General features: G+C 41.2%; 1 protein-coding gene across 1 annotated transcript; it reads right to left on the bottom strand.

Moving 5' to 3' along the window:
* Positions 1 to 125: 125 nt before the first annotated feature.
* On the bottom strand, positions 126 to 11,839 carry LOC138318076 (mitochondrial amidoxime reducing component 2-like). Its single transcript, XM_069260158.1, has 7 exons — positions 11,135 to 11,839; positions 10,177 to 10,353; positions 7,427 to 7,604; positions 6,709 to 6,852; positions 3,907 to 3,971; positions 3,546 to 3,620; positions 126 to 3,202 (listed from the first exon to the last, which is right to left on the bottom strand). The coding sequence occupies exons 1-7, from the start codon at positions 11,353 to 11,355 to the stop codon at positions 3,085 to 3,087; spliced, it is 978 nt and encodes a 325-aa protein (XP_069116259.1). The 5' UTR covers positions 11,356 to 11,839; the 3' UTR covers positions 126 to 3,084.
* Between the last annotated feature and the right edge of the window lie 896 nt (positions 11,840 to 12,735).

Genomic DNA, 12,735 nt, shown 5'->3' with positions numbered 1-12,735 from the left:
ACTTGTATAAATTTTGGCTCTGACCCCCCAGGGGCAGGAGGGGCGGGCCCAATAGGGGAAATAGAGGTAAATCTTTTAAATCGCTACTTGTCATAGATTCTGAATGGAATGCACACAGTAGGTTCCCTTAGGGCCCAATAGTTGTGCATATTGCATTTTGGGACCAATCGGTCAACAAGATGGCCGACTGGCGGCCATCTTGGATTTTTAGCTCGCCTTTTCGAAGAATAGGGGGAGCTAATGTTGTCACCCCGGCGTCGGCGTCAGCGTTGGCGTTCCATTTCACGTTAAAGTTTTTGAGCAAGTTTCTGTTTTGTCAATTATTTAAGCTTAAGTCATCATAAATGTGTATGATTTTATTTTCCTAATGTGTATGGATGGTGAACGTGATAATACAACCAATTTGGGGCCCTTTAGGTTTTTTTTGAGTCTGTTAATTTGTCATATTTCCATGTTTAAGTTTTTGAGCAAGTTTCTATTTTGTCTATTGTTTAAGCTTAAGTCTTCATAAATGTTTATGATTTTATTTTCCTAATGTGTATGGATGCTGAACGTGATAATACAACCAATTTGGGGCCCTTTAGGGGTTTTTTGAGTCTGTTAATTTGTCATATTTCCTTGTTTTTGAGCAAGTTTCTATTTAGGGGTTTTAAAAAAATTTATACTGCAAAAGAAGACATTTCAACTTCTGTTGGAGGCAAAATGATATAGACTGAGGGCACTGTTCGATATTTTTAAATAGTAAATACTTAACATCAACTTCTTCTGAATAGGCGAGCTTTGCTGTTCTCCAACATTTCTTGTTATAGTTAAAGTTTGTTACTGCTATTTCTTAGAAAGTACTGAAGGGATCTTTCTCAAATTTCATATGTATGTTCCCCTTGGACCATAGTTGTGCATATTGCATTTTGGGACCGATCGGTAAACAAGATGGCCGACCGTGGGCCATCTTGGATTTTGATAGTTAAAGTTTGTTACCGCTATTTCTCAGAAAGTACTGAAGGGATCTTTCTCAATTTTTATGTGCAAGTTCCCCTAGGACCCTAGTTGTGCTTAAAGCATTTTGGGACCGATCGGTAAACGAGATGGCCGACCATGGGCCATCTTGGATTTTGATAGTTAAAGTTTGTTTCCGCTATTTCTCAGAAAGTACTGAAGGGATCTTTCTCAATTTTTATGTGTAAGTTCCCCTAGGATCCTAGTTGTGCATATTGCATTTTGGGACCGATCGGTAAACAAGATGGCCGACCGTGGGCCATCTTGGATTTTGATAGTTAAAGTTTGTTACAGCTATTTCTCAGAAAGTACTGAAGGAATCTTTCTCAAATTTCACGTTCAGGTTTCCTGAGGGGTCTAATGCATTTTCGGACTTATCAGTCAGCAAGATGATCGACAAGTAGCCATCTTGGATTTTGCTATTGAAGTTTGTTACTGCTACATATCTCAGAAAGTACTGAAAGGATCTTTCTCAAATTTCATATATAGTATGTGGTAAAAATTTGAAAAGCAGGGAAAAGATCCCTCTTTCTGTTGTCAGACATAGATCATTCTTTGGTGGGCGCCAAGATCCCTCTGGGATCTCTTGTTACAAGATGTTTACTTATATGCCTCCAACCTCTAATGGAGGTGAATGTCATACACTGGAACAAACTTGGTAATGATTCACTACAGGATGCTACCTACCCGGTATTAAGTCAGAAAGTCTATTTGTTAACCAAGAAGGAGATTTTCAAATAGTTCACCACTTTGATAGAGTATTATCTAGTCCAATATTTTATTTTTGAACTTCCTAGTAATTGAGAAAAAGTCATTCAAGAATTTATGACTTCTGATGAAGGTGATGGCAATTTATTTGAGAAATTTTAATAGCCCTTCTTCCACTTATGCTACAGACCCAATATGGTATACCATTGACATTGCAGTTTTTGAGAAGTTGTAATAACTTAATTGATTTAACCACTGGGACTATACATAAAACAATTCAATTTCAAAGATAATTACATATATGAAATAAAAATACAATAACACTAATCAGTAGTTGCTGGGAAACAGGCTATAAACATAGTTACATGCAGATCAATTCCTCCCCGAGACTTTGAATGTAGGCCAAGGTCATTCTTTACAATAAACTGAACTGATTTTCACCTAAGCTCTTCAGCTAAGTGGACTCATTCCTACATCATAGTGCATAGCTGCAATATTGTAGCTCAAAAGACTTTTTGACAGAAAATGGTGTCGTCTTTAGAGCTACAATTGGTGCCTATTACTGCTAATGGAGCAAAGTAATGATTATGCAAACCATTATAAAACGTTTGTTTGCATTTTTATCGTACTTGTTTGATATCGCTTAACTACTAGGCAATAAAACTGAGCCATATAAAATATTGAATTCTCTTCGAGGCATTATTTTTTTTACATAATACATATGAAGGTCTTTCTAAAGAGAATTTATACGGTAAGTTCACAAATTGTGAATTTGACGTCTTGTGAGCGGTACAGTGGGTATTAAGAATGGTAGTTATGTTTGTTTTGGACAAAAATAATATGTAAATGCATGTATACGCATAAAATAATTGGAAACCTACAAAAAAGTATGGAAAACTATGCCCGAGTGATTTTCGGAGGCAGTGCTCCACTACGACACATAGGGACCAATTCGTACCCGGCCGAAAGGTATAGTAGGCCGGGTACGTATATTCGTTCTACATAGTGCAATGAACTTGATGATCATCACCGGGGAATCAAATACATGATTTTCTGATTACAAATCAAACATTCTAGTCACTATGTCGGCAACCAGCAGCACGAGATGAACCTAGAATTTACAATTCAGTACCTGGCTCAGGAGTTGCATCTCTTATTTTTTCCATGATTCATTTAATAGCAAGTTAATGCCCCTCTGTATAACGAGATAGTCTAGATATGTTAGTTGTTAGATAATGTTAGTTTACACATTGTCCTGTTATTGACACAAGTTCATTGTAAATAATTTCAAGTCCATTTTATTGAACCGCCTTCTTCTGTACATGCCTTACGCTGGGTCCCCTTGCATGTACGACAGAAGCAAGAGCCCATGCTTATTGACTACTTTGTCCTGTACCTGGCATAAACTGGGTCTCCTACATGTATGACAGCAGGGATATCGACTGCAGCATTGATACCAAAAAACGGAGAATCACCACAACCTGGTTTGCAACGGAATCTGTAACATAACAGAAACGCTTTATCACTATTCAAAACTGACCCATTTTATGATTTATAACCAGTTTGAGCTAAAATATCAATAATTCTAATGCAATGTGTGTATTTATGACAGAAAAAAAACCTCTTCTTTCAGAATCTAATATTGAGGAGCCTACAATGTGTGCCAATGGTGCAATGCACCCCTGTATACAACATATTCAAAAGACATTGCTTGCCTTTCTGACACCTCAATATTTGATAAAGTAAAACTTTTTGCCTTGTGTATTAATTTCACTAGGCACTAAAGACCATTTTGTCTCCTGGGTGATCACTATAGACAGATTTCACAGTATATAACTTACTTCTCCAGAGTTTTGTATGGCTCCATCTTTGGATCCTTTATTCCCGTGTCAGGATCAACTGTTGGAAGCATACATCTGTTAATTAACAAAAGAAGACATTGTGGATTAAAAAAGGATAGATAAAATTTAAATTTATAGTTCAGCATTTCAATTAATTAGTTAATTTAAGGATCGCCAGGCAATATGTAGCCAAGCCTTGTACGTATGTGTACCTATCTAATGTAGCAAATGTCGTAGCAAAGACTTAACAAAATGAAACGGCACATGCTGTACCCAGACAGTCTGCGCAGTGCGCATGCACTTTGAAGTGACTGTTTGAGAGGCTTATGATGCTTATAACATCTTACACTGTATATCTTACCTGGGGCAGGGGTGTTGACATCTCATGAACACATCGTCCCCAAACTGGAGCTCACCCCACAGGTCCTGTATATTACATACAGCTGAATTTTGTACTTTTTAAATACATAAGTAACAATATCAATAATTGTCATAATATCATCTATGAACAAGAGGCCCAGAGGGCCTGTATCGCTCACCTGGTTTGATATGCCAAGTAATGTTCTGAATACAGGTTCATTGTTTCTTTTGAAAAGGAATTTTAATATTAACCTCTATCCCCTATTCAGGGATAGAAACTAACGCTAGTCCGTTAGTCCGAGACTAGTTAAAAATCTGAAGGACTAGTCAATTCTGTCTGTCTGATAGTCCTGTGGACTAGTTATCATATCAATTTAATACTTATGCTCCAGTAAGAATGACATCCGAACGAGTGTTGTTTACGACTTTCTGAAACGTGCTTTCCATAGCCCTTTACGTAAGGAATGTGTTCATTGGATAAACCACGATTGCATCAGCCAATGAGAGATAGCGTTACTTCCTACAGTCATCAACAATATCTTTTTTTTTTTTTTTTTTAAATCATTATTTTAAGAACATAAAAGTGCAGAATTTGAGAGCTCAGGATATGCTAAAACTCATCTCGGAGCATCTAGGTTTAAAAAAAAATTTTCGGGGGAGACCCCCCTACCCCCCAGCAGAAGCGGGGCCCCAGCCCCCTTCCACACTTACCCCCTGGCGAATCGCTTCGCGATTTGCAGTTCGTCACTTCGTGACTCAATTGAGGCATTCGGCCTCAGGACTAGTACTAATGACACAGGACTATCTAAATATATTTCCTTCCTAGTCTTTTGGACTAGTTTATTGAAAAAGTTAGTTTCTATCCCTGCCTATTGGGCCCCACCCCTCCTGCCCCCGGGGGGGCAGAGCCAAAATTTATACAAGTTTTGTTCCCCTTCCAAAAAGGATGTTTGTGGCCAAATTTGGTTACAATCCATGCAGAACTCTTGGACAAGTATCGATTTATAGGATTTACCTATAATTCCCCTATTGGGCCCCGCCCCTCCTGCCCCCCAGGACCAGAGCCAAAATTTATACAAACTCAGTTCTTATTCTCCCAAGGATATTTCTGGCCAAATTTGGTTACATTCGATGCAGAACCCTTTGACTAGTTGCTATTTAAAGGATTTACCTCTATTTCCCCTATTTGGCCCCACCCCTCCAGCCCCCGGGGGGGCGAAAATTTATACAAGTTCTGTTCCCCTTCTAAAAAAGATGTTTGTGGCCAAATTTGCTACAATCCATGGAGAACTCTATGACTAGTAGCGATTTAAAGGATTTACCTCTATTTCCCCTATAGGGCCCCACCCCTCCTGCCCCGAGGGGTCAGAGCCAAAATTTATACAAGTTCTGTTCCCCTTCCCCCAAGGATGTTTGTGGCCAAATTTGGTTACAATTCATGTAGAACTCTATGACTAGTAGCGATTTAAAGGATTTACCTCTTTTTCCCCAATTGGGCCCCGCCCCTCCTGCCCCCATGTGACCGGAGCCAAAATTTATACAATTTCTGTTCCCCTTCCCCCAAGGATATTTGTGGCCAAATTTGGTTATATTCCATTCAGAACTCTATGACTAGTAGCGATTTAAAGGATTTACCTCTATTTCCCCTATAGGGCCCCACCCCTCCTGCCCCGAGGGGTCAGAGCCAAAATTTATACAAGTTCTGTTCCCCTTCCCCCAAGGATGTTTGTGGCCAAATTTGGTTACAATTCATGTAGAACTCTATGACTAGTAGCGATTTAAAGGATTTACCTCTTTTTCCCCAATTGGGCCCCGCCCCTCCTGCCCCCATGTGACCGGAGCCAAAATTTATACAAGTTCTGTTCCCCTTCCCCCAAGGATATTTGTGGCCAAATTTGGTTATATTCCATTCAGAACTCTATGACTAGTAGCGATTTAAAGGATTTACCTCTATTTCCCCTATTGGGCCCCATCCCTCCTGTCCCTGGGGGATCAGAGCCAAAATTTATACAAGTTCTGTTCCCCTTCCCACTAGGATGTTTGTGGCTAATTTTGGTTACAATCCATGCAACACTCTAGGACAAGTAGCGATTTAAAGGATTGACCTCTATTTCCCTATTGGGCCCTGCCACTCCTGCCCCCGGAGGGTCAGAGCCAAAATTTTACAAGTTCTGTTCCCCCTCCCCCAAGGATGTTTGTGGCCAAATTTGGTTACAATCCATGCAGAACTCTAGGACAAGTAGCGATTTATAGGATTTACCTCTATTTCCCCTATTGGGCCCCGCCCCTCCTGCCCCCGGGGGGTTAGAGCCAAAATTTAAACAAGTTCTGTTCCCCTTCCCCCAAGGATGTTTGTGGCCAAATTTGGTTACAATCCATGCAGAACTCTAGGACAAGTAGCGATTTATAGGAATTACCTCTATTTCCCCTATTGGGCCCCGCCCCTCCTGCCCCAGGGGGGTCAGAGCCAAAATTTATAAAAGTTCTGTTCCCCCTCCCCCAAGGATGTTTGTGGCCAAATTTGGTTACAATCCATGCAGAACTCTATGACTAGTAGCGATCTAAAGGAAATGTTGACGGACAGACGGACGGACGGACGCCGCACCATGACATAAGCTCACCGGCCCTTTGGGCCAGGTGAGCTAAAAGTGTTCAGATTTACATACATGAACATAATCATAAATAACTGTATTACTGATTATTATTTAATAAATAAATAAATTTTCAAATTAATTTTGAACAATCACAGAAACTGACAGTCAGAATGTTATACAAATGCGCCCCTCATTTGATACCAACATACCTCATCAAATGCCTCCTTTGTTGTGTCTATGACAATATTTGGTCGAAAGTTACGCATGGAAACTGGCTTTTCTAAACGTTTGTTGACATCATCTAGAGATTTATTTGTTGTAATCAGATAAGAAGTTAAGTCTGAAAAGATGCTCTGGAAGGAAAATTAGCAGTCTTCAGTGAACATTGTATAAATGTTGTTTATATACATGTGTATGTTTTACCTTTACACTTTCAATAATTTACAGCACAAACTGGCAAAAGTGGAAATATAGGTACTACAAATTTCATTCCAATCGCTTAAAAACAGGAAGTAGACAAATTAATATTTATTGTTAGACAAGAAAATTTGATTTGACAACAAAATCACAATTTGAAGGGTTATTCATGAATGTCGAGGATTGCACAGGACTGCACATTCATGAATTCCCACGAGGGTTTTGTTAGGGAATGATTCTTTTTCTCCCATATACAAAAGAGGAGAGATAGTTGAGAGAATAGCCTTAAAAGAAGCATTTTCATTGCTACATGAACATGGTTCCATCGATTGCACGTCAATATTAATAACATCATTGACAATGCACGCCACAGTAACAAATCAGTGAATGGTGGGGAACATAAGATCAATGCATAAACTGGAATTGGTTTATTCCATATTATTATGAAATTATATGTCTCCCCATGCATTGCTATGAGATTATGTACACCTTCACTTAAATATGTTTCACCTCATCATCCGGTCTGATCAGATCTGTCCAGGGATTGAGACATTCATCTGCAATATGTTTTTTCTCCATGTTAGCTGCTGAGAAAACCACATGCAAGTTTTCTTGTCCTAGAAATTTACAAGCCCACTGATTTGCCTCCTCTCCACAATCCATCCCAGGTATAGGTAGACCCCAAACTCTACAACAATGTAGGTGTACTTACAGTATCACTTACACAAAATTAAACCTTACAGTTTTTAAAATGTGAGTGTACCAACAAAACATAACCATTAATATTGCTGATAAAAAGACATTAAACCTTTTACACAAACAAATAACTTAATATAAAAGGGAAAAAATATCACAATGCCATCATAATGTTCATGTGTCACTCATTCTAACCACAAAGATCACACCCTATAGTGACTGTCACATGTAACATAACCAATGTCAAACTAACTCATCACAGAGTCTAATCCTAGACAACAAAAACATCAGTGTTATAACACAAAAGTAAAAGTCACATTCTATATAATATACCTGCTTCACCACCAAGGTCACAGTGACACCCTACACCACCAAGGTCATTGTGACACCCTACACCAACAAGGTCACAGTGACACCCCACACCACCAAGGTCACAGTGACACCCTACACCACCAAGGTCACAGTGACACCCTACACCACCAAGGTCACAGTGACACTCTACACCACCAAGGTCACAGTGACACCCTACACCAACAAGGTCACAGTGACACCCTACACCACCAAGGTCACAGTGACACCCTACACCACCAAGGTCACAGTGACACTCTACACCACCAAGGTCACAGTGACACCCTACACCACCAAGGTCACAGTGACACCCTACACCACCAAGGTCACAGTGACACCCTACACCACCAAGGTCACAGTGACACCCTACACCACCAAGGGTCACAGTGACACCCTACACCACCAAGGTCACAGTGACACCCTACACCACCAAGGTCACAGTGACACCCTACACCACCAAGGTCACAGTGACACTCTACACCACCAAGGTCACAGTGACACCCTACACCACCAAGCAAGGTTACAGTGACACCCTACACCACCAAGGTCACAGTGACACCCTACACCACCAAGGTCACAGTGACACCCTACACCACCAAGGTCACAGTGACACCCTACACCACCAAGGTCACAGTGACACTCTACACCACCAAGGTCACAGTGACACCCTACACCACCAAGGTCACAGTGACACCCTACACCACCAAGGTCACAGTGACAACCCTACACCACCAAGGTCACAGTGACACCCTACACCACCAAGGTCACAGTGACACCTACACCACCAAGGTCACAGTGACACCCTACACCACCAAGGTCACAGTGACACCCACACCACCAAGGTACAGTGACACCCTACACCACAGTCACAGTGACACCCTACACCACCAAGGTCACAGTGACACCCTACACCACCAAGGTCACAGTGACACCCTACACCACCAAGGTCACAGTGACACCCTACACCACCAAGCAAGGTTACAGTGACACCCTACACCACCAAGGTCACAGTGACACCCTACACCACCAAGGTCACTGTGACACCCTACACCACCAAGGTCACAGTGACACCCTACACCACCAAGGTCACAGTGACACCCTACACCACCAAGGTCACAGTGACACCCTACACCACCAAGGTCACAGTGACACCCTACACCACCAAGGTCACAGTGACACCCTACACCACCAAGGTCACAGTGACACCCTACACCACCAAGGTAACAGTGACACCCTACACCACCAAGGTCACAGTGATACCCTACACCACCAAGGTCACAGTGACACCTACACCACCAAGCAAGGTTACAGTGACACCCTACACCACCAAGGTCACAGTGACACCCTACACCACCAAGGTAACAGTGACACCCTACACCACCAAGGTCACAGTGATACCCTACACCACCAAGGTCACAGTGACACCCTACACCACCAAGGTCACAGTGACACCTACACCACCAAGGTCACAGTGACACCCTACACCACCAAGCAAGGTTACAGTGACACCCTACACCACCAAGGTCACAGTGACACCCTACACCACCAAGGTACAGTGACACCCTACACCACAAGTACAGTGACACCCTACCCACCAAGGTCACAGTGACACCCTACACCACCAAGGTCACAGTGACACCCTACACCACCAAGGTCACAGTGACACCCTACACCACCAAGGTCACAGTGACACCCTACACCACCAAGGTCACAGTGACACCTACACAAGGTCAGTGACACCTACACCACCAAGGTCACAGTGACACCCTACACCACCAAGGTCACAGTGACACCTCACACCAACATACACCCACCACAAGGTACAGTGACACCCACACCACCAAGGTGTGACACCCTACACCCTCACACCCTACACCACCAAGGTCACAGTGACACCCTACACCACCAAGGTCAAGTGACACCCTACACCACCAAGGTAACAGTGACACCCTACACCACCAAGGTCACAGTGACACCCTACACCACCAAGGTCACAGTGACACCCTACACCACCAAGGTCACAGTGACACCCTACACCACCAAGGTCACAGTGACACCCTACACCACCAAGGTCACAGTGACACCTTACACCACCAAGGTTACAGTGACACATTGCACCAATTTCTGAACTTAAAACCCCACTCTTCTCAATCTGTTATAAATCTAAAATAATCCATCGTTTCTCATCACCTCCACAATAATATACAATTATTTACCTGCATTCTATAACTCTTGTTGCGTCCACTTTAGGCTGTTTTGGTAATTCTAAAGTTGGCATATTTGGAGCATCGACATGGATCATATTGCCATGACTACTGACTTTAATTAGAGCCATTCTAGGACACTGACGCTGAGACAGAAATGAACCATCAGGCCGAGTGATCATCCAATTTCTGAAATTAGTAGGCACAATTAATAAAATAATTCTACAAGTGTATCTTAATCAAATTGACATATCTAAACCCTTATATATTTCATTTATCTATAGATATTGTGCTCTTTCTCTGGTAGAACAAATATACGTACCCGGCCTACTATACCTTTAGGCCGGGTACGAATTGGTCCCTATGTGTCGTAGTGGTCAGCACTGCCTCCGAAAATCACTCGGGCATAGTTTTCTATACTTTTTTGTATGTTTCCAATTATTTTATACATATACATGCATTTACATAATATTTTTGTCCAAAACAAACACAACCACCATTCTTAATATCTACTGTACCGCTCACAAGACGTCAAATTCACAATTTGTGGACTTGCCGTATAAATTCCCTTCAGAAAGACCTTTATATGTATTATGTAACAAAAATAATGCCTCAATGAGAATTTGATATTTTATCTGGTTCAGTTTTATTGCCTAGTAGGTAGGCGATATCAAACAAGTACGATAAAAATGCAAACAAACGTTTTATAATGGTTTGCATAATCATTTCTTTGCTCCATTAGCAGTAATAGGCACCAATTGTAGCTCTAAAGACGACACCATTTCTGTCAAATAGTCTTTTGAGCTACATTATTGCAGCTATTTCTCTGGGTCCCTATTATAGTTCAAATTTAACACAACTTTGAGTCTATAAGTATAAATATGTAAGTACCCGGGGTAGACCTAGACAGTAATATGATCTCGAAAGTGAAAGTGAAAGAATATTTCGCAGTGTGACCTATATAAATTACCTATCCGCCATTCCGTCCTTATATAGCCCAAGAGGTTGTAAGGTGCCTGAATTCATTGGTATACCCTGGCATGATTTTATCGGGTAATAAATCAGATCAGACACCGTCCCTATCCTCTCAAACTTCTCTAGCCTCTTGTTCCGTATCCATGCCGACGCCAAGTACTTGGCTGCTGATGCTGCAATAAGACCGAAACCAAAATATGAGGCCTCCTTGTCCATTTTGCTGTGAACAATTTGACCCACTACCGTTTAACAATATCTATTGAAACGGAAATGTATCGTTTATGAGTGTCTTTTGTGATATAAGGAGAAAATCTAGGTCAACTGTGATCAGAGAGTTACTAGCCAGTATCAGCCAAAAAGATGAGTTCCGAATGTAACACGTGGTGACACGTTTGGGTTACATGGACGCTAAACAATGGATAGGCCTGGTCTAGTTTACACAAACTAAGACATTTATTTTGGTCTTTTATGATCATATGTAATGGTAGCAAAACCCTGGGTCAGCTTCAAACGTGTTATAGGCTATATATACATGAATATATATATATATATCTGGTGTACTGCCTGAAAACAAATCAAAGTATTGAAAGTACTGAAGACAAAGGATGTGGACAAAATCGAAGCAGTCCAACGGCGTGTAACTAAAAAATCGAGCGTAACTGTCATGATGGAGAAATTACATCTCGCTCCACTGGCAGAGAGACGACGAGAACACTGCCTCATCATGTTGTATAAAGTCATCAACGGCCTAATAGTAACCCCCCCCCCCCCCGCCCCACCGAGAATTTCATCACTCCTTATAACTCGAGAACACGACAAAAACTTACAAAACGATCACCACCAACAGCGAAGTGTTTAGAAACAGCTTTTCCCCTCCCACAATTAGAGATTGGAACAATTTAAGTAATATATCTGTGTAAAATGCAGATATGTAGGACTTTCGCCAAAACCTCCAAAAATATTAATAAATCCGTCACTACTATCCATTAGCATAATCTTCAGTATTGAAGGAAGTTCATTATCATACAGATGCAGACATTGGTCGGTACTTTTGCATGAAAGACGTCATCCTCGGTCCAAGGTGTTCGTTGCACTATCGCTTACTAATCCCTGGAACCATGGGCCGCATTTGCCGTGGTTCCACAATTTAAATAGTCTTAAAACTGCCCATTTATGAACAAGCGTGTTCAAGTATTCGGCATACTTGTGCAGGTCGAGTCGATCACTATAAAAGGAAATAAAAGAAAAAGACTTCATTATCTACTTACCTGGTATCCATTATGCATTGCGTAATTCGTCCAGTCGACTCAATAAAATGAGGTCACATGGTCACCTTTACTATCAGAAACATATATACAAAGAGATTGGAAACTCCTTCTTTGTCTTTGTTGACAAGCAGCGGGACCTCCGGTTTATAGGCATGTCCCTTGGCTAGCTAACTACTTTTAGATGACGCTGGAAATTAATATTTCCATAATGTTCTGCAACATATGTTTTGAGCAAATTCTTAACCTTATAAATGAAGATTTCTTTAAAGTAAGTATGTTCTTTTGTATTGAACTGATAAGGTTTATCAGAACTAAACTAACCAGTTCC

Source organism: Argopecten irradians, chromosome 3, assembly GCF_041381155.1.
Source record: "Argopecten irradians isolate NY chromosome 3, Ai_NY, whole genome shotgun sequence".
Taxonomy (NCBI): domain Eukaryota; kingdom Metazoa; phylum Mollusca; class Bivalvia; order Pectinida; family Pectinidae; genus Argopecten; species Argopecten irradians.
The sequence above is the reverse complement of the archived record's forward strand: the minus strand, read 5'-3'. Positions and strand labels throughout refer to the sequence as shown.

Bases quoted from the DNA above. Each gene is read 5' to 3' on its own strand.
- LOC138318076 (XM_069260158.1), bottom strand. From the start codon at position 11,355: ATGGACAAGGAGGCCTCATATTTTGGTTTCGGTCTTATTGCAGCATCA. The intron at 7,605-10,176 runs GTAAATAATTGT...ACATTGTTGTAG, and splicing joins ACAAGAGTTATAGAATGCAG to AGTTTGGGGTCTACCTATAC. The intron at 3,972-6,708 runs GTATGTTGGTAT...TGTAATATACAG, and splicing joins CAAAGGAGGCATTTGATGAG to GACCTGTGGGGTGAGCTCCA.